General features: G+C 56.6%; 3 protein-coding genes across 3 annotated transcripts; 1 reads left to right on the top strand and 2 right to left on the bottom strand.

Annotated features, from left to right (window-relative positions):
• Window positions 1–1,641: 1,641 nt before the first annotated feature.
• FAM83E (family with sequence similarity 83 member E) lies at window positions 1,642–16,258 on the bottom strand. Its single transcript, XM_010368654.2, has 5 exons — window positions 14,585–16,258; window positions 12,376–12,543; window positions 11,580–11,704; window positions 4,951–5,368; window positions 1,642–2,202 (listed from the first exon to the last, which is right to left on the bottom strand). The coding sequence occupies exons 1-5, from the start codon at window positions 15,047–15,049 to the stop codon at window positions 1,942–1,944; spliced, it is 1,437 nt and encodes a 478-aa protein (XP_010366956.1). The 5' UTR covers window positions 15,050–16,258; the 3' UTR covers window positions 1,642–1,941.
• On the top strand, window positions 8,227–9,214 carry SPACA4 (sperm acrosome associated 4). The gene has a single exon (XM_010368653.2). The coding sequence runs from the start codon at window positions 8,458–8,460 to the stop codon at window positions 8,839–8,841; it is 384 nt and encodes a 127-aa protein (XP_010366955.1). The 5' UTR covers window positions 8,227–8,457; the 3' UTR covers window positions 8,842–9,214.
• A 713-nt stretch (window positions 16,259–16,971) lies between the features above and the next one.
• Window positions 16,972–20,876, bottom strand: RPL18 (ribosomal protein L18). Its single transcript, XM_010368652.2, has 7 exons — window positions 20,744–20,876; window positions 19,405–19,491; window positions 18,921–19,028; window positions 18,334–18,432; window positions 17,721–17,844; window positions 17,526–17,595; window positions 16,972–17,094 (listed from the first exon to the last, which is right to left on the bottom strand). The coding sequence occupies exons 1-7, from the start codon at window positions 20,744–20,746 to the stop codon at window positions 17,019–17,021; spliced, it is 567 nt and encodes a 188-aa protein (XP_010366954.2). The 5' UTR covers window positions 20,747–20,876; the 3' UTR covers window positions 16,972–17,018.
• Between the last annotated feature and the right edge of the window lie 8 nt (window positions 20,877–20,884).

Here is a 20,884-nt window from a genome sequence, read left to right on the forward strand (position 1 = left end):
GGTTCCTTGATGCGCTATGGCAGGGCATGCAGCGGGGCGTGGAGAATCCTCACCACGCCAAGGCTTCCAGAGGCCAGGTTTCCCGACTCAGAGTCCCGCCCAGAGGCAAAGGTGCTGCAGGAACACAGCGCTGGGCATCTCACTTTCCCGGGGTGGGGGCCTGACTCCCCAGTCTGAGGTAGAAGGGGACTGGGGGCCCGGACTCCCGGGTCTGAGGGAGGAGGGGCTGGGGTCTGGACCCCTGGGTTTGAGGAAGGAGGGGCTGGGAGGCTGCACTCCCGGGTCTGAGGGAGGAGCGTCTGGGGGCCTGGACCCCTCAGTCTGAGGGAGGAGGGGCTGGGAGCCTAGACTTCTGGGTCTGAGGGAGGAGAGGGCTGAGGGTCTGGCCTCCGGAGTCTGAGGGAGGAGGGGCTGGGGACCTGGACTCCTGGGTTTGAGGAAGGAGGGGCCGGGGGCCTGGACTCCTGGGTGTGAGGGAGGAGGGGCTGGGGGCGTGGACTCCTGGGTGTGATGGAGGAGGGGCTGGGGGCCTGGACTCCTGGGTGTGAGGGAGGAGGGGCTGGGGACCTGGACTCCTGGGTTTGAGGAAGGAGGGGCCGGGGGCCTGGACTCCTGGGTGTGAGGGAGGAGGGGCTGGGGGCCCGGACTCCTGGGTGTGAGGGAGTAGCATCTGGGGGCCTGGAGTCTCAGGTCTGAGGGAGGAGGAGCTGGGGACCTGGACCCCTGGGTCTGAGGGAGGAGGGGGCTGGGTTATGGACTCCTGGATGCAGAGCCAGACTGTGGTAACGAACGTTTTTGGCATGAAGTGGTTTTATTCCAAGCAGACGTAAAGGGGAGCTCCGGCAGACCCGCCCTGTCAGCGCCCACAGAAAGTCCCGCCACCCACCCCGTTCGCCTGTGGCTGTGGCTGTACCACATTCCAGTCCCTCAGTATTCAGCTCCATGCCTCAGTTTCCCCACAGCTCCTGAGCACAGTGTGCATGGCAGCGACTCCCCATCTTCCCCTCCACAGCTCCAGCTCAGGGCCTCAGCCGAACCCCTCATCAGGAAGGCCTGACCCTCAGGAGCTGCGTGTGTGTTCTTTAGGATCCGCAGCTGGGGGACGCTGCCAGCCCATTTTCTCAGCTGTGACACTGAGGTCCAGTGCAGGCAATGGGCTTGCCCAAGTCCATTTTCTTTTTTTTTTTTTTTGAGACGGAGTCTCGCTCTGTCACCCAGGCTGGAGTGCAGTGGCGTGATCTCGGCTCACTGCAAGCTCTGCCTCCCGGGTTCAAGCAATTTTCTGGTCTCAGCCTCCTAAGTAGCCGGGATTACAGGCACCCACCACCACACCCAGCTATATTTTTGTATTTAGTAGAGATGGGTTTCACTATGTTGGCCAGGCTGGTCTCGAACTCCTGACCTCAGGTGATCCACCTGCCTCGGCTTCCCAAAGTGCTAGGATTACAGGAGTGAGCCACTTTGCTCAGCCTTTCTTTTTCCTTTTTTTTTTTTTTGTTAAGAGATGGCCTCTCGCTGTGTTGCCCAGGCTGGAGTACAATGGCGTGATCTTGGCTCACTGCTGCCTCCACCTCCAGAGCTCAAGCAATCCTCCCACCTCAGCCTCCAGAGTAGCTGGGACCACAGGTGTGTGCCACCACACCCAACTAATTTGTTTTATTTATTGTGGAGATGGGGTCTCACTATGTTGCCCAGGCTGGTCTCCAACTCCTGGCCTCAAGCAACCCTCCCACCTTAGCCTCCCAAAGTGCAGGGATTACAGGCATGAGCCACCACTCCTGGCCCCAAGTTGCAGAACAAGTGAAAAACATCCCTCCTGCTTTACAGACGCTGAGTCCAGAAGCCTTGTCCAAGGCAGGGCATCGAGGCAGGGGGCTCTGAGCTGACAGTTGTCCGGCACTGCTCCTTGGGTGGGCCAGCAGATTTGGCTTGGTCTCCTGTTCAGGGTTGCCCCCCAAGTCCTGCCCGCGGGGCCCAGTCTGACGGCCTGACGCCTCTGGGCTCTTGAATTTTGAATGTAGCATCCCCAGCGAACCGCCTTCGGGCTGGGGACAGATAGCGGAGGCGGTGGGCAGGGGACAGGGGCAGGGCACCGCCCCAGGGAGGTCGGGAGTCCACCTCCCCGCGGGGGCCTCCTCCAGCGCCCCGCTGCCTCATCAGAGCCTTGGCTGGGGTGTCCTTGGAACCCCAGGACTTCTTGAGCTATGGAAGGAAAGAGAAGGAGGTGAGAGGAGGCTGAGGTGGGGCCCTGGGGGAGAGCCAGAGAAGGCAGGAAGTGAGGCAAGAGAGAAGCAGTGAAAGTGATAGACGGCCAGGCATGGTGGCTCACACCTGTAATCCCAGCACTTTGGGAGGCCAAGGTGGGAGGATCACTTGAGGTCAGGAGTTCAAGACCAGCTGGCCAACATGGTGAAACCTCGTCTCTACTAAAAATACAAAAATTAACCTGACATGGTGGTGGGCGCCTGTAATCCCAGCTACTCGGGAGGCTGAGACAGGAGAATCGCTTGAACCCAGAAGGCAGAGACTGCAGCGAGCTGAGATAGTGCCACTGTACTCCAGCCTGGGCGACAGAACAAGACTCAATCTCAAAAAAAAAAAAAAAAAAAAAGAAAAGAAAAAGGTGATAAAGGATTTGAGGGAGATGGAAGGAGATGATGGAGGAGGGAAGGGAGGGAAGAGAGGAGAGAGGGAGGAGAGAGATGGAGGCTAGACATGGTTCACGCCTGTAATCCCAGCACTTTGGGAGGCCGAGGTGGAAGGATTGCTTGAGCTCAGGAGTTCGAGACAAGACCAACCTAGGCAACACAGTGAGACCTCAACTCTCCAAAAAATACAAAAATTAGGCCAGGTGTGGTGGCTCATGCCTGTAATCCCAGCACTTTGGGAGGCTGAGGTGGGTGGATCACCTGAGGTCAGGATTTCCAGACCAGCCTGACCAACATGGAGAAACCCCACCTCTGCTAAAAATACAAAGTTAGCCAGGCGTGGTGGCGCATGCCTGTAATCCCAGCTACTCAGGATGCTGAGACAGGAGAATCCTTGAACCCGGGAGGCGGAGGTTGTGGTGAGCTGAGATCACACCATTGCACTCCAGCCTGGGCAACAAGAGTGAAACTGTCTCAAAACACACACACACACACACACACACACACACACACACACACACACACACACACAGATTAGCCAGGCGTGGTGGCATAGGTCTGTAATCCTAGCTACTTGGAAGGCTGAGGTGGGAGGATCACTTGAGCCAAGGAGGTTGAGGCTGCAGTGAGCTGAGATCACACCACTGTACTCCAGCCTGGGAGACAGAGCGAGACCCTGTCTCAAGAAAAAAAAAAAAAAAAAAAAGATAAAAGAAGAGGAAGGGGTAGGCCGGGCGCGGTGGCTCAAGCCTGTAATCCCAGCACTTTGGGAGGCCGAGGCGGGCGGATCGCGAGGTCAGGAGATCGAGACCATCCTGGCTAACATGGTGAAACCCCGTCTCTACTAAAAAATACAAAAAACTAGCCGGGCGTGTTGGCGGGCGCCTGTAGTCCCAGCTACTTGGGAGGCTGAGGCAGGAGAATGGCATGAACCCCGGAGGTGGGAGCTTGCAGTGAGCTGAGATCTGGCCACTGCACTCCAGCCTGGGTGACAGAGCGAGACTCCGTCTCAAAAAAAAAAAAAAAAGAAAAGAAAAGAAGAGGAAGGGGTAAGGGAGAAGGTGAGGGAGGAGAAAGAAGGAGAGGAGGGAAGAGGGGAGCCAGGAAGGAGAGAGAGTAGACAGAGGGGGTGAAAGGGGAAGGACGACATGAGCAAGAAGAAGCAGGAAGGCAGCAGGAGGAGGGACAGGAAGGAGAGGGATGCAGAGGAGGAGGCAGGCAAGGAGGACAGTGTGGGGAGCCCGAGAGGGAAGGGGGGAAGTGAGAGGGCAAGCCTGGGACCCCCTAACCTACAGAGGGGCAAGGAACTGGGTCCCCACCTCTGCAGCTGGGGTGGAACCAGAAGCGCTGGCATCTGCCAGCTGGGAGCAAATATTTGCCAAGGGAGGGGATGCTGGGTGAGGGTGTTCAGGACCAGGTGAAGGTGAGGACCTTGCCCCTGCCCATCCCCTGTCTCCTCCCCAGTGGTGCTCAGGACCAGGTGAAGGTGAGGACCTTGCCCCTGCCCATCCCCCGTCTCCTCTCCAGTTAGGAGCCTTCCTTGCCTGGGATGGAGGGAGATGATTCCTGATTCCCAGGACATTGCAGAGCAAGACCCTGTCTCAAATATATATATCTCCCAGCCTTCCTGGCCTGGGATGAGGATATCACAAAATAAGTAAATTCCACTTCAGGAATTTATTTGAGACAGTCTTGCTCTGTCGCCCAGGCTAGAGTGCAGTGGAACGATCTCAGCTCACTGCAACCACCACCTCCCTGGCTCAAACAGTTCTCCTGCCTAAGCCTCCCGAAAGCTGGGACTACAGGTGTGCACCACCACACCCAGCTAAATTTTTTGTATTTTTAGTAGAGACAGGGTTTCACCATGCTGGCCAGGCTGGTCTCGAACTCCCTGTTTCAGGAATGTATTGTTGTTATCATTACTACTCTACTTTTATTTAACCATGTGGATTCCTCCCTCAACCAAACTCAGAATGAGTGCCCTTGCTCCGCCCGTTCCTAGATGGGGATGCTGAGGTTCAGAGAAGTCAGGTCCTCGGCTTCCCCCCACCTAGTGTGTCATGCCAGGATGTGCACCCAGGGCTCTCCTGTCTCTGCCCCATGCCACCCAGCGCCCACCTGCCCCGCATACAGCAAGTCAACAAACGATGCTATTAGGAATTTAGCGGCTCAGGCCCTCAGGAAACGCTTCCTGCTCTATGGCTGGGAGCAGGGTCCCTGGAGCCTGGCTTGCACCACCCTGGGCAAACGCCTTCCCCTTCCTGGGCTCCATGCTCTTCTGGTACCAGCCACAAAATCTCACCTCGTTGTCCCCATCACTGGAGCCAGACAGCTCGGACAGGCGGCTTAGGTCCCACAGGGAGCGGCTGGGCCGGGTCGCGGGGCTGCTGGGGGTCCGGGCGCGCTGCACGCTCCTTAGGATGTCGCTGAGTGCCGGCCCCGGGGCGGCAGGGGAGACGCGGCAGGCGGCCAGGCGGTGGGCCAGCGGGCCGTCAGGCGGCGGAGGCGACGCGGGGGCCACGGAGCGACGGCGGGACACACGGTGCGGGCTGCGGCCCCGCTGCAGGCCCCCCATGACCGAGGGATCCTGAGGGGGAGCAGGTGGGAGCGGACAGGAGGCCGCGTACAGCGTCCGGAACTCAAGGCTGAAGGCGTCGACAATTTCACCGGTCAGCAGGGTCACCAGGCCTCGGTGCAGGCGTGCATCACTCCACGTGAAGCTGGGGGTTGGGGAGCAGGGGGATCAGGGTCTCCAATCCTGAGGGCCCAGCCCCGCCCCCATCCCCAGCCAAGTCCCAGGGGAGACGGTAGGCTCTCAGGCGAGTCCTGACCTCTCCAGCCTCAGCTTCCCCGTCTGTAGAATGGGGACAACTGAAGTATGTACCCAGGAGGGATGGAGTGAAGACAGCCCAAGTTAAGACACTTATCTAATCAGGGCCAGGCACGGTGACTCACGCTTTGGGAGGCTGAGGCAGGAGGGTTGCTTGAGCCCGGGAGTTTGAGACCAGCCTGGGCAACATGGCAAGACTGTGTCTCTACAAAAAGTCAAAAAACTAGCCAGCTATGGTGGTGCGCACCTGTACTCCCAGCCACTTGGGAGGCTGAGGTGGGAGGATCCCTTGAGCCTGGAAATCTTTTTTTTTTTTTTTTTTTGAGATGGAGTTTTGCTCTTTTTGCCCAGGCTGGAGTGCAATGGCATGATCTCGGCTCACTACAACCTCTGCCTCCCGGGTTCAAGCAGTTCTCCTTCCTCAGCTTCCTGAGTAGTTGGGGACTACAGGCGCCTGCCACCATGCCCGGCTAATTTTTTGTATTTTTAGTAGAGATGGGGTTTCACCATGTTGGTCAGGCTGGTCTCGAAGCCCTGACCTCAGGTGATCCACCCGCCTCGGCCTCCCAAAGTGCTGGGATTACAGGCATGAGCAACTGCGCCCTGCTGAGCCTGGGAAATTGAGGCTGCAGTGAGCTGTGATAATACCACTGCATTCCAGCCTGGGCAGCAGAGCAAGACCCTTCCCCCTACCCCCTCCAAAAAAAAAAAAAAGGACACTGTGGCTCACGCCTGTAATCCCAGCACTTTGGGAGGCTGAGGCAGGCAGATCATGAGGTCAGGAGTTTGAGACCAGCCTGACCAACATGGTGAAACCCCATCTCTACTAAAAATACAGAAATTAGCTGGGTATGGTGGTGCATGCTGTAATTCCAGCTACTCAGGAGGCTGAGGCAGGAGAATTGCTTGAACCCAGGAGGCGGAGGTTGCAGTGAGCCGAGATCACACCACTGCACTCCAATCTGGGCGACAGAGCGAGACTCTGACTCAAAACGAAACAAAACAAAACAAAAAACTTATCTGGAATCAGACTGGAGTTTAAACCCAGGCTCTACCTGGTCCCCACTTAGGAACATCTGAATGCCTCAGTTTTCCCTTTTGGAAAGAGATGGAATTCACTTCTGGACACTAAAAGGGATTGTTTTAAGACCCAGCTGCTTCCTAGAATGACTGCCATCTAGTCAGCCCTGGCTGTGCACCAAGCTGTCCATGTTGCTGCTCCCTGCGGTGCTCATCTGCAATATGGAGCCAAAACCTAGGAAGGCCGGGTGCGGTGGCTACGCCTGTAATCCCAGCACTTTGGGAGGCTGAGGCGGGAGGACTGCTTGAGGCTAGGAGTTTGAGACCAACCTGGGCAATGTAGCAAGATTCCATCTCTACAAAAAATTTTACAAAATTAGCTGGGCATGGTGGTGCACGCCTGTAGTCCCAGCTACTCTGGAGGCACAGGGAGGAGAATCACTTGAGCCTGGGAAGTCAGGGCTGCAGTGAGCCAAGATCGCACCACTGTACTCCAGCCTAGGCAACAGGGCAAGATCCTTTTTTTTTTTTTTTTTTTTTTTTTGAGATGGAGTCTTGCTCTGTTGCCTAGGCTCAAGTGCAGTGGCACAATCTTGGCTCCCTGCAACCTCCACCTCCCAGGTTCAAGCAATTCTCCCTGCCTCAGCCTCCCGAGTAGCTGGGATTACTGGTGCCCACCACCACGCCCAGCTAATTTTTGTATTTTTAGTAGAGATGGGGTTTCACCATGTTGGCCATGCTGGTCTTGAACTCCTGACCTCAGGTGATCCACCCGCCTTGGCCTCCCAAAGTGCTGGGATTACAGTTGTGAGCCACTGTGCCCAGCCAACTTAAAAAAAAAATTAAATTAAAAAATAAATAAAACATAGGAAGATTCAAATGACTGAACACGGGTCAAGCCCCCTGCATGTGGCCACTGCTGAGAGCCTGTGAGCTGTGGGAGCCAGTGCCCTAACACTTCCTGTCATCACAGTAGTTATTGAAAGCACCAAGGGCCAGGCGTGGCGCGGTGGCTCACGCCTGTAATCCCAGCACTTTGGGAGGTCGAGGTGGGCAGATCACTTGAGCTCAAGAGTTCACAACCAGTCTGGCCTACATGGTGAAACCCTGTCTCAACTAAAAATACAAAAATTAGCCAGATGTGGTTGCACGTGCCTGTAGTCCCAACCGCTTAGGAGGCTGAGTTACAAGAATCACTTGAACCTGGGAAGCAGAAGCTGCAGTGAGCTGAGATCACACCACTGCACTCCAGCCTGGGTGACAGAGTAAGACTCTGTCTCAAAAAAATAAAATAAAATAAAAGCAAGCCAGCACTGAGCATGAATCCTGGCACACAGTAAATGCTCAGTTAATACACCCTCTTTTTTCCCAGCCTTTTTGGAATTCAATGAACCTGGCTCTCATCCTGGCTCGGGGACCCCAGATACATCACGTTCCCTTCCCCAGCCTCGGTTTGCCCATCTGGAAAATGGGGTCACCATGGGAGGTATGAGGCTGAAGTCAAGCCCTTGGTGGGTACGGCACAGAGAATATGGACAAGCTTGCGGCCAGCGTTCTCTGGGTTCAGGGCGTCTTCACCTTGGCGGAGGTGGCAGAGCCCTCTTGTGCCCTGGCAGGTTGGCAGGACAGGCTACCCCTTGGATTGTGACACCCCCTCCTCTCACCTATGACCTCATCCCCAGAGCAGCCAGTGGGAACCCTGAGGGATCTGTGAGATCACTCATTCCATTCACAGACTCTTGTCAGACAGCAGCCACCGGCTCACCTCTATCCCCAGGACTTAGAGGGACACAGGGCGTTGGGAACAGAGGACAGTCCAGGCGCTGACCCTGGGAGGCCAGGACCAGGGCCAAAGTCCCGTGGGCAGGAGGAGTCCTCGGAGGTCCTTCATTCAGCAGTTCCAGGAGGTCTGGGAAGCCCACGGCCTGGCTGGGGCAGCGTCAACGCCGCCAGGCCGCCATGGTCCTGTGCTGGCTGCTGCTTCTGGTGATGGCTCTGCCCCCAGGCACGACGAGCGTCAAGGACTGCATCTTCTGTGAGCTCACTGACTCCACGCAGTGTCCCGGCACCTCCATGCGCTGTGGCGATGACGAGGACTGCTTCACAGGCCGGGGGGTTGCCCCAGGCACCGGTCCGGTCATCAACAAAGGCTGCCTGCGAGCCACCAGCTGCGGCCGGGCGGAACCCGTCAGCTACAGGGGCGTCACCTACAGCCTCACCACCACCTGCTGCACCGGCCGCCTGTGTAACAGAGCTCTGGGCTCCTCAAGCAGCCAGACGGTGGGGGCCACCACCAGCCTGGCACTGGGGCTGGGTATGCTGCTCCCTCCACGTTTGCTGTGACCAACAGGGAGGACGAGGCCTGGGACTGTTCTCCCAGATCCGCCACTCCTCACGTCCCCGTCTCCTTCTCCCACTAAATGGCCAGAGAGGCCCTGGACAACCTCTTGCGGCCCTGGCTTCATCTCTTCTAAGGCTGTCCACCAGGAGCCCGGTGCTCAGGGAAGCACCCCCAGGCCTGAGTGAGCGGCAGGGGAGCACGGCCTGGGGGTTTGATTGTACTACTCTATTCCACCGGTTCTAAGATGCAGAGCTTCTCACGTTTCAATCATTGCTTCTCTCCATTGGTGGCACCTTAGAGTCCATGAAATACGGTAAAAAAAAAATATATATATATATATATCTCTCATAATAAATGACAGCTGATATTCATGGAGCATTCTTTGTTTTTCCTTTTCCTTTGTTTTTGTTTTTTTTTTTTTTTCCTTTTTGTAGCGATAAGATCCAGCTATGTTGTCCAGGGGGTTCTCAGATTCCTGGGCTCAAGTGATCCTCCCACCTCAGCCTCCCAAAGTGCTGAGATTACAGGTGTGAGCCACGGCACCCGGCCAAGACTGTCTTATGTTACATGCCACTGAATCCTCACGCAAAGCTGGGAAGGTAAACACTCTTTCAAACATTTCAGACATTTCAAACATTCTGGTCTCAACTCTAGTGGGTTCTCAAAGTGTGGTCCCTGGACCAGAAACAGCAGCAGTATCAAGTTGGAACTTACTAAAAATGCAGATTCTCAGGCCCTGTTCCAGGCACGATGAATGGGAGTGGGGTCCAAAAGCTGTGTATTATTTTCTCTTTTTCTTTCTTTTTTTTTTTTTCTTTGTGAAACAGGGTTTTGCTGTGCTGCCCAGGCTGGAGTGCAGTGGTGCAATCTTGGCTCATTGCAGCCTCTACCTCCTAGGCTCAAGTGATCCTCCCACCTCAGCCTCCTGAGTAGCTGGGATTACAAGCATGCTCCATCATGCTTGACTAATTTTTATTTTTTTAAATTTTTGTAGAGATGGGGTCCCGCTATGTTGCCCAGGCTGGTCTTGAAGTCCTGGGCTCAAGTGATCCTCCTGCCTCAGCCTCCCAAAATGCTGGGACTACAGACGTGAACCACCATGCCCAATCTTTTTCCGTTTGCTTTTTCTTTTCCTTTTTTTTTTTCTTTTGTTGAGACAGCGTCTTGCTTGGTCACCCAGGCTGGAGTGCAATCGAGCAATGGTGCAATCTCGGCTCACTGCAACCTCCACCTGGGATTACAGGTGTGACCCACCGCGCCCGGCCATTTTTCTTTTTCCTCTTCCTTTTCCTGAATTATCTGCTACAAAAGCTGTGGTTTTTTTTGTTTTGTTTTTGTTTTTGTTTTTGTTTTTGTGAGAGGGAGTCTTGCTCTGTCGCCTAGGCTGGAGTGCAGTGGCATGATCTCGGCTCGCTGCAACTTCTGCCTCCTGGGTTCAAGCGATTCTCCTGCCTCAGCCTCCTGAGTAGCTGGGATTATAGGCACCCGCCATCATCCTGGGTAATTTTTGTATTTTTGTAGAAACGGGGTTTCATCATGTTGGCCAGGCTGGTCTTGAACTCCTGACCTCAGGTCATCTGCCTGCCTTGGCCTCCCAAAGTGCTGGGATTACAGGCGTGAGCCACCATGCCCAGCCCAAATCTGTGTTTTAACAAACGCTCCCAGGGATTCTGGTGCACGCACAGGGTTGAAAGCCACTGTTCCTGCCCAGTGTTCTCAGCTAGGCACCTGTGCTCCCCAGTGGGCATCTTTGCTGTCTGGAGAGGTTTTCGGTTCTCTAATTGGCAGGGAAAGCTGGGGGTATGGGGCGTGTGATGCTACTGACCTCTGCTGGGTCAAGGCTGAAGATGTCAAGCAGCCTCTCACAGTACACCCAACTGCCCCCGCCACAAAGACTCATCCAGCCCAAGTGTGGGTGCTACCCCTGTTGAGGGACCTGCTTCTAGAGGCTCTAACCCTATCAGCCCGTGACATAGAGGGGGAAACTGAGGCACAGAGAGGTGAAGTAAGTTGCCTGAAGTCACACAATGGGGAACTGAATCCAGGCCGTCTGGTCCCAGAGGCCACATGCCTCTCCTCCCCGACTGTGCTGTGACCCTGTGAGGTAGGTGCTGTTATTATTTGCAGTTTCTTTTTTTCCTTTTTTTTTTTTTTTTTTTTTTTGCTTTTTTGAGACGGAGTCTTGCTCTGTCTCCCAGGCTGGAGTGCGACAGCGCAATCTCGGCTCCCTGCAACCTCTGTCTCCTAGATTCAAGTAATTCTCCTGCCTCAACCTCCCAAGTAGCTGGGAAGACAGGGTTTCACCATGTTGGCCAGACTGGTCTTGAACTCCTGACCTCAGCTGATCTGCCTGCCTCGGCCTCTCAAAGTGCTGAGATTACAGGCTTGAGCCACCACGCCCGGGCATTTTCTTAGATGCTCAGACAGGTGGAGTTATTTACCCAAGGCAGAGCTTAGACCCCAATCCAGGTGCCAATCCACCCCTAAACTGTTTGCCCAGTTTTCCAGATGAGAAAACACCAGGTCAAAGAGAAGCAGACTTACCCAAGACCACTAAACAGACCAGCACCGGGTCCGGCCGCCGCACGTATCTCCTCCCCAGGGAAAAGTCCCCAGGGAAGGCCATTACACAGATGAGAAAAGAGAGGACTGGGCAGGGGATGCCAGCTGTTCTCTGAGCACACTGAGGGAAAGTGGGGTATAGGAAGCCGGGAGGTGGGGGGCAGGGCGAGGACTACACCTGTAGGATCCTGAGATGACCCTCTCGCCGTCCAGCAGCACGAACTTCTCCCGCACAGTGCCGCTCACCTGCCGTCGCCAGCGGCTCTGGAAGCTGCAGCCCCGCACGACGCGGACATCCATGTTCTGTTGGTGTGGGGAGTAGACGGCACACCCTTGCTGAGGCCCACTGCATGGATTCAGGCTCCCTCCAGGCTGGTTTTAACTGGAGGGACCCATGACTTCATAGAAGTATCTGTCCAAGCCCAGGCCTGGTGGCTCACGCTTGTAATCCCAGCACTTTGGGATGCCAAGGCAGGTGAATCACCTGAGGTCAGGAGTTCAAGACCAGCCTGGCCAATATGGCGAAACCCCGTCTCTACTAAAAATACAAAAATTAGCCAGGCATGGTGATACATGCCTGTAATCCCAGCTACTGGGGAGTCTGAGGCAGGAGAATCATTTGAACCCAGGAGGCAGAGGTTGCAGTGAGCCGAGATCGTGCCACTGCACTCCAGGCCGGGCGACAGAGCAAGACTCCATCTCAAAAAAAAAAAAAAAAAAGAAGTATCTGTCTCGGCTTCCTCAGAGCCACTGATATCACCCCTCAGGCATTTCCTGGGGATACCCAAACTCAGTGACTCAAGATTGCTTGGGAACGCCCACCCCACTTTCCCAGTGCCATGGGCATCAGATCCCAGGGGACCATCCCTGCTAGCATCCATCTCAATGACCCGGGGCTCCATGGAAGGGTCTGCCCCCACCGCCCCCATGCCAGGGGAATGGAGACTCACAGGTCCCCCTGGCCCAGCCCCTACCTCCGTGGCCCAGGGGTTCACCCCCAGCTGCTGGGCCAGCTCCAGGAAGGCAGGCAGCTGCTGGCGGTCCAGGAGCAGGTAGACAGGTACCCAGCGGCGCATGGCAGCATCCACCAAGTCCAAAAGCAGGTCTGGGTCAGTGAAGACATCCATGACCACGGCCACCAGCTGGGGGTGGGGAGAGGGGAGGTGGAGGTGTGAACGGAAGCTGGTTCGGGGGACATTCAGAGGGTGTGGGAAGCCTGACATCCGGAATCTGGGAGTGAAGTGCTCTGGGGGCTGGGAGTTTAACATTCAGCGGGGGCTAAAGGGGAGACTCCCAGACATACACTGCTGCTCAAATCGCACCGATGTGTGAATGAGCAAAACGCTGCCCCTCCGTGAGATCCCCAGCCCCTTCTCGAGATTTCCGGCTCCTAAATGCTGGAAAATTATTATCACAAATCATATGGTTGCTTGTTTTGTTTGTTTGTTTGCTTTTTTTGTTTGTTTGTTTTTGTTTTTGTGTTTGAGACGGAGCCTCGCTCTGTCGCCCAGGCTGCAGTGCAGGGGCACGATCTCAGCTCACTGCAAATTCCACCTCCCGGGTTCAAGCAGTTCTCCTGCCTCAGCCTCCCAAGTAGCTGGGACTACAGGTGTGCGCCACCTCGCCCAGCTGATTTTTTGTATTTTTAGTAGAGACGTACTTTCACCGTGTCAGCCAGGATGGTCTCGATCTCCTAACCTCGTGATCCACCTGCCTCAGCTTCCCAAAGTGCTGGGAGTACAGGTGTGAGCCACCGCGCCCGGCTTTTCTTGTTTCTTTTTTTAAAGACGAAGTCTTGCTCTGTTGCCCAGGCTGGAATGCAGTGGCACAATATCAGCTCACTGCAACTTCAGCCTCCAGGGCTCAAGCTATTCTCCTGCCTCAGCCTCCAGAGTAGCTGGGATTACAGGCACCCACCACCACGCCCGGCTAATTTTTATATTTTTACCAAGTTGGCCAGGCTGGTCTGGAACCCCTGATATCAGGTGATCCCCCAGCCTTGGCCTCCCACAGTGCTGGGATTACAGGCCATGAGCCACGGTGCCTGGCCTACAAATCACATGTTTGTAACACAGAACATCGTCCCCTGAGCTGCGACACTGCGGTGCCCAAATGTCCACGGCAGTTTGGCGCTAAGATCAGTGGTGGATGTCCCATAGGGCACTGTGGGCCACTACATTTCTGGGTCCTGGGGAATTTTCTCGGTGCTGGGTACAGGAGGGCTGACCTGCTAGGCCACCGTGGCGAACCTGGGGGACACGGAGGTGCTGAAGGCCTGGATCTTGCAGGCAGCATAAAGTAGTGGAAACCCTGACTCAGCAACCAGACAGCCTGGGTTCAAATCCCCACTCGGCCACTTGCAGGGAAGAGATTTAACTGCCCCGTGCCTCCGTGGTCAAAATAGTCCCCCTAGCGGCACAGGGTTCCGGCTCGATGATCCACATTAGTCCCCGGGAAGCCCTTCACATGGGAGCTGGCGGACGCTAAGACTGTGAAGTACATAGTAGGCTTTCCAAGGGCTGCAGTGGGGACATTTGGGTCCTCCTTGGGGGGAAAGTGGAGACCTCTGGCTTGGTGATGAGGGGATAAGGGAATGACTGAGACTGGGGGTGTCATAATTAGTCTCAAGGGGCATCGATACCTAAGGGCACCCAGGTCTTGAGGGAGCGTAGGGACCCCCATTTCTTTTTTCTTTTTGGCATGGTATCTCGCTCTGTCACCCAGGCTGGAGTGCAGTAGCTCGATCTTGGCTCTCTGCAACCTCCGCCTCCTGGGTTCAAGCAATTCTCCTGCCTCAGTCTCCCTAGTAGCTGGGACTACAGGCACCCACCACCACACCCGGCTAATTTTTGTATTTTTAGTAGAGATGGGGTTTCACTATGTTGGCCAGGCTGGTCTCGAACTCCTGACCTCATGATCCGTCTGCCTCGGCCTCCCAAAGTGCTGAGATGACAGTCGTGAGCCACTGCACTCGGCTGGGCCCCCCTTTCTGAGAGGAAGGATGAGGTCTGGGGGTGTAGGCACCTGAGTCCTGGGGCTGGAAGGTGTGGACTCCTGGGTCCCAGGGGTGTAGGTCCTTTAGGGTAGGGCTGTGGGCTTGCAAGTCCCAGGAGGACAAGGGAGAGAACGCCTTGGTCCCCGTCCCAGTCTGGGAAATGGACACCAGACCCCTGCGACACCCACCTTGTGGGCAGCCTGGATCTCCAGCCGCACTAGCTCCTTGAGGGGCGGCTGGCCCTCTCCAGGGGGCTGGGTGTACAGCTGCGCCCGGGTGATGCCCTTCCACGCTGAGTCCACTGGCCAGCCCAGCCGCAGGATGGGTGCTGGCTGCTCCGACTGCCCAGGCCAGTAGCTCAGGCTGCCCGCATCCCCATCGGTGGTGGGGGCTCCGTCTGCCATCCTGCCAGGCTCCGGCTTGGCCACTGTCCAGTCTTCAGCTGCCGCTGCCAAGCCCTGGACCTCATCTGCACTGAGGAAGGGCCGCAGCTCCTCTCGCTGCACACAGGCCTGAAACGCCTCCGCACCCTTGCTCAACAGAGCCTCCAGTGCCAGCCGCTGGCCCTCGGAATACAGGAAGCCGGGGCTGGCCCCGGGCACCCTGGGACCAGAGTCCACTCCTTCCAGCGCCGCCAGCTGGGAGGCCGCCATCGGGGTCACTCGGGTGGGAGGACTGACTGTGAGAGGCTGGGTCCCTGGGTGTCTGGCTGTCTTTGGGGACTGTGACCATCTGGGGGTTCTCCTGATAGGGAAACCCTATGTGGCCATCCGAGGCCTCCAGGGGGGCCCTGCAGATGTCCAAATGGCTCCCTGCAGCGGCCCCTGCCTCACTGTCCTGACAATCACACTGCCCAAATAAGCGACTACCCAATGTGTCAGGCCACTCAAATCCGCCACCTGCCTGCGCCCAGGTGGCACCATGCCTGGCTGGCCTTCCGTGACCTTCCTGCCAGCCGTCTCTGCTGGTCAGGCTGACCTCCTGACACCATCCCCAACTGTGTGGCCCATCAGCTGGCCAACCCTGCTCAGCCACACGACAGCCTCCAACCCGCCGGTCACACAGTGCCCAGTCGGACCCTTCAGTTGTCCTGAATTTGGTCAGGCTGACCACTTGATCATTTCCAGGCGACAGGCTGTCTGCCTGTCTCCAATCACCCAGAGGTCGTTAAATAAAGGCACGGCAGGCTGCCTGCCTGCCCCAGGCCAAGAGCACAATGAACTGACCCTCTCCTTTCACTGTCTGGCAAATGCCAGTGGCTTCCGACTGAGTTGCAGGATCTGGCTGCCTGGTGGAGTGGAGCATCTGTCTCTGGCTGAATCCAACGGCCCCGAGTTTCTCCTACTCACCAGCTCTCACCTGCAGACCAGCCAGGATGCCTCTCCACTGGACCTGCTTGCTCAGCCTTAGAGAAATGCTGAAGGCTTGGCATACCCTTCCCTACCCTGTCAATGGGGGACCCTGCTCCCTGGACCCTCACACTCCCTCCAGCTGCCACAGTGGAGGGTGACACGCGCTACGGGGGTCTCCATTACTATGGGATGGGTCTATGACCTTGGCAGCCCATCTAGGTATGAGTGCCACCTAACCAACGACCCTCCTGAGGCTGGCTGCCCCTGCCTGGGGCCTGGCCCTGAGACCTGTTTCAGACCGTTCTCGGATCTGTGGTGATCCCTAACCAAGCTGCCCCCAGCCTGGTTTCTGCCTAAATCCTATCTCCTGCCAGGTGCCCGGACGCTTCTTCCCAGACGGGGGCCACTCTGTAACTCGCCCTGTCTCCCTCCCAAGCCCCAGTTGCCCCCTAGAGGGTCCTGACCCAACCTCGGGGATCCCAGCAACCCAGGAAGCTGCTTCCTCCAGACCACAGCAAGGAGCTGCAAAGAGAAGGAAGGAGTCAAGCCAGGCCAGCCTCCCTGCCCCACCCCCACCCATCCCCCTCTCGCCGGGGCCCATCCACACCGGCTAGTGCTGGGCTCCATGGCCTCCCTTCCGGCACTTGCCTTTTCCGAGGACACGGGCTGTAGCTCTCCGGCTTCTACTTCTGCGATGCTTCCTGGCCTCTGGCCTGTCATCGGGCCTCCACCTGGAATCCGGGGAGCCCTACCCCTTGTGTAAACACAGGACGGCCCCCACAGGCCCCTGGGGGAGGTCCGGCTCACACACTTTACCTGTGCTCACTCGGGGTAAACGCCCCTCCAGACGCAGGCTTCCCGGTCACGGCGTGGGGAGTTGAGATCACCTCACCTGTTTCCAGGCAGCCTCTCCCTTCCCGCAACCCTGCCTGCCTGCACCCTGCACTTCCCGGTCCACACCCCGCCCACCATCCCAGCGCCAGGGAGAGGCACAGGATCCTTTAAGAGGAGCGGGCGTGGCTGACCCAAGGAAGCAGGTGTGGGAACACCTGCTGTTGGGAAGGAGGCAGGGCTCAGACCCTAGGGGGCAGGGAGCTTCCGGGGCAGTGGGGGCAGGAGGAAGGCTGGTCTTCGCTGGCATGGCGTCCCTGTCCCCAAACCAAATGCATTCTCACCTGCAGGCGCCAATCCCCCAACCCATCCCCCATTAACACACACACAGGACTGTCCGCATTCAAAATCTTTTTAATAAGAGGGTAGGGATCCAAGGTTAGTTTTTGTAGCCTCGGCTGGCCCGTCGGCCTCTGGCACGCTCGAACTTCCGGCCCTTGGAGCGGACGTAGGGTCTGTGGGGAGAGAAGTGAGTGAGAAGGGGGCCCTCTTAGAGGAAGCCATCATGGAGTGGCACAGGAACCCCACACGCCTGTCACATTCAGCCCCAGGAGAGTCAGTGGCTGCTGGAAAAGCTTGGCAGAGTGGGAAGCCAAGGAGCCAGGAGGGGCTACGGAAGCACCTGTCCCACCACCTGCAGGGCCCCAGCCTGGGCAGCAGAGGCCGGCGAACCGCATGCTCCCCAGGAGATGCTTGCTCAGGCCCTGGAAAACACAGCTCCAAGCAAAGTGTTGAAGGGAAAAGCAGGCAAGATGAGGCAGCTGAGAGTTGCAGAAGGCCTGGGGCTGGCTGATACGAGAGACAGGAGAAGCAGCCCAAGTGTGGCCAGGCCTGGCTCTGCAGGCTGAGTCTGGGTAGAGGGCAGAGCTGGGGGCCTGATACTCACTTGGTGTGGCTGTGCGGGGTTCCTGGGGCCTTGCCGAAATGCCGGTACACCTCTCGGCCCTTGCGAGGACCTAGGGAAGGGGACCAGCTGAGACAGGGATCTGGCGCCCAGCTCTTGGCCTCCCAGATCCAGGAGAGTGAAGGCTGCTAGTAGCCACACAGCTCACTCCAACCCCGTCGACTACGCGTCACTCACCGGAGAGCAGGACAGTGCCGCAGCCCTTGGGGGAGTCCAGTGCCAGCTGGTCGAAAGTGAGGATCTTGCCTCCTGCCCTGAGGATGCGGCTGCGGGCCCGGCTGGTTATGCGCAGTGCACATACCTGGTGGAGAGAACAAGGCTGGCGGGTCAGACCCGTGTGGTCACCTAGCGGCTGCAGGGACTCACCCTCCACTGCCTTTGCGCAGTAGAGCCCTGGTAACCAACACCATCATTTGTTACCTGGAGCACCCTGGGCTGAGAGCAGCTGTTCTCAACACTTTTATCTCTAGGAACTTTTAACACCGCATCCCTAGTGTTATGCTACAAGTAATAGCAAGGAAGCTGGGCCAAAAGACCTGTTCAGTGGTGGCAAACGAGTCTAGACTTGAGCCCAGGCTGTCTGGCTCTAGGGGCCAGCACTAACCGTTTACAACTTGCCCCAGAAGAACCCTGCCCAGGGGACCCCACCATCAATGACGCCAGACGACCCACTCCAACCCTCAAAGCCACTCGGACAGGCAGGATGCTTGCCTCAGCAGAAGGGGCAAGACTGAGGAAGCAAGCACAGCACAGCAAGGGTCTGATAGGTGTGCCCGCCCCCGCCACTCACCTTTAGTTTAGGCACCTCCTGAACCCGCACGTCGTCCGTTATGGTCCCCACAACCACGGCCGTTTTGTTTTCCCGGCCAGGAAGCTTCATCTTCCGGATCTTGGGGTGGGGAGGATGCACATTGTAAGTCCTTTTGGTGTTTACATCCAGCCCCGCTCCAGGCATCCCCAGACCAGGGCAGCCGTGCCCTCTAACGGGACCCCCCACTCACACCACACCCCTTAAACCCCACAGACCTCCCTCAGGTCCTGCTGGGGAAAGCTCTACATAAAAATGATGCAAACTGTTCAACAGGGCCTCCCTCAGCAGGGCCTTTGACATAAAACTCAGTTATGACTTGGGGCCTCGGGGGCATCTCCTGAAGCCACCAGGACACCCCCACCTCACAATGAGGAGAGGAGGCCCAGGAGCCTCGCCCACTGCCCATGAACACTCAGTTCCGACCAACAGTCCAAGCTCTCCGCTCGTGGCTGGCTGAGACAAACCCATGATGCCCCAGTTGCTCCCAAAGCTCCAAGTCCCCCCTCCTTTCCAGACAAGACCCAGTGGCTCCCAGGTCCACCATGCTCTCTGGACCAGCCACTCACCATCCGGGAAAGGGACAGAGGTGGCCGGTTGGTGCGACTCATAAACAACCTCTTCAGCACAACCTGGTTGAATGTGGAATTGGTTCTTCTGGCCAGAAACCTATACAACTGGAGGGACGGGAAGAGAGGGAGAAGCTGGGACAGCCGGCTCCCCCGCAGCCTTCCAGTGAAGGGGCAAACACGTGACGATTTGGACTAGAAGAATCTTTATCCCTTTCCCCCAACCCACCAACCTAGAGGGAGAAAGCTGGCCTAGGTCCTTCCTGGCCAAGGACCTAGAAAATCCCAGCTCCACTCCCAAGCCAAGCTGTACACAGCCTAGAGGCTGAAAACACAAATGCAGGAGGCCCTGGGACAGAACCAGAGACGCAAGCCTGCCCTGCAGGCCCCAGGGAGGAGGCTGGTGCCAGCACTAGAATGGAGGATCTGCAAGTCACAGACCTGGGGTGACCCTCCCCAAAGACCTCTCAGGGCCCAGCCTCACCTTGACCAACAGCCTCAGGTAGATATCCTGGCTCTTGGGCTCCTTGCGCCGAACCTTTCGGTCCTTGTTGTGGCGAATGTCAACTCCCTGCGGGGGTGAAGAGGCAACCATGGACCCAATAACCCCCAACCATGGCCAATTATTACTTATTTCTGAAACTGAGAGCTGGGTCCCAAGTCCAGCTCTGAACACATCAGCTCAAATCCCAGGCCCACCACAAGCAGACCTCTGGGCTGCCACCGACCCCTCTGTAAAAAGGGGCTACTTACAAAGCCTTCAGCCCATGGCACACAGAACCCCGAAACAGAAACAGCGTAACACAGCAGTCATGTTAACTTTATATAAAAAGGTTAATTCTTTACAACTTGTATTTTGCAACAATGTTAAGTTCTCAAAACTGGCTCCCATACCTGGAGGATAACCAAAAATATCAAACCAATGGCAGTAATGATGGAAACGAATCCTTATTCAGAACCGAGCACTACTACTAGAACCACCTCTCCTACAATATCAGTCAATCCAACAACCCTTACCAAGTACTGTCTTTTTAAAAAGTTGTTTTTGAAGTGGAAACAGGGTCTCACTATATTGGCCAGGCTGGTCTTGATCTCCTGGGCAAGGAATCCTCCAGCCTCGGCCTCCCAAAAAGCTAGGATAACAGGCGTGAGCCACCTCCCCAGGCTCTTACCTCCCTGCTGCCTTTCTGAGTAACAGAAGTTTTGTCAGACTTTGTTCGCAATCATTAAGAACTATTTAAGTTTTAACAGTTCCACTTATTCAGCACTGTGTGCAAGACCCCGTGGTGAGAATTTCCTGTGAATTATTTATTCCCAAATTCGCAAACTTGTCAGATGGGATTATTGTGTACATAACGAACAGCCACACTGGGGCAAAGGCTCAAAAACCATCACAAGGTGGGAAGGGGCCTGAGACCTGAGACTCGGAGGCCTCCCTGGTCCCCAAAGCGATCCTCCCACCCGACTTTTCATACTAGAAAGTGACAAGTCCGGATAGAGGCAACGAAGCCAAGTAACTAAGAGTGGCTGCGGGGCCAGCCAGCCACTTGGGTCGGAATCCTGGCTCCGCCACTTCCTAGCTTTGTAAACCCAGTCATATCTGCCTCTGAGTACCTCCACTTGATCATCTACTCAATGGGGGCGGTAGGCTATGACTCTGACCCATTCCTGCTCTCCTCGTCCCCAAAGTACGCCCCCAGTATCGGGAGCTGCCCCCTCCGGGCAGCCGCAGACCCCCTGCCGCCCTCCAGCGTGCCCCTAGGCCGCGACCACAGCGGATGGCAGCGGATTGCCCAGCCCTGAACGCCTCAAAGCGCGCTCACCATGATGGCGCCTCCTGCTCTGCCAGGTCCGGAAAGAGAGAACAGTGCCGGGGTGGGCGGGGAAAGCCCCCAGAAAGTGGCGCTGCCGTGACGTCACATGACTGCGACGCGGCGCTCTACCACGATCCGGACTTCTCTGTG

The sequence above is a fragment of the Rhinopithecus roxellana genome, chromosome 12, assembly GCF_007565055.1.
Source record: "Rhinopithecus roxellana isolate Shanxi Qingling chromosome 12, ASM756505v1, whole genome shotgun sequence".
Taxonomy (NCBI): Eukaryota; Metazoa; Chordata; class Mammalia; order Primates; family Cercopithecidae; genus Rhinopithecus; species Rhinopithecus roxellana.

What these genes read in the sequence shown, in the direction of transcription:
- SPACA4 (XM_010368653.2), top strand. Translation starts at nt 8,458, where the DNA reads ATGGTCCTGTGCTGGCTGCTGCTTCTGGTGATGGCTCTGCCCCCAGGC.
- FAM83E (XM_010368654.2), bottom strand. Translation starts at nt 15,049, where the DNA reads ATGGCGGCCTCCCAGCTGGCGGCGCTGGAAGGAGTGGACTCTGGTCCC. An exon ending in AGATCCAGGCTGCCCACAAG is followed by an intron (nt 12,544 to 14,584) that starts GTGGGTGTCGCA and finishes CCCCACCCCCAG; the next exon opens with CTGGTGGCCGTGGTCATGGA. An exon ending in GTCATCTCAGGATCCTACAG is followed by an intron (nt 5,369 to 11,579) that starts GTGTAGTCCTCG and finishes CCCAACCCCCAG; the next exon opens with CTTCACGTGGAGTGATGCAC.
- RPL18 (XM_010368652.2), bottom strand. An exon ending in ACCTGAGGCTGTTGGTCAAG is followed by an intron (nt 19,029 to 19,404) that starts GTGAGGCTGGGC and finishes CCGTCCCTCCAG; the next exon opens with TTGTATAGGTTTCTGGCCAG. An exon ending in ACCCCGCACAGCCACACCAA is followed by an intron (nt 17,095 to 17,525) that starts GTGAGTATCAGG and finishes CTCTCCCCACAG; the next exon opens with ACCCTACGTCCGCTCCAAGG.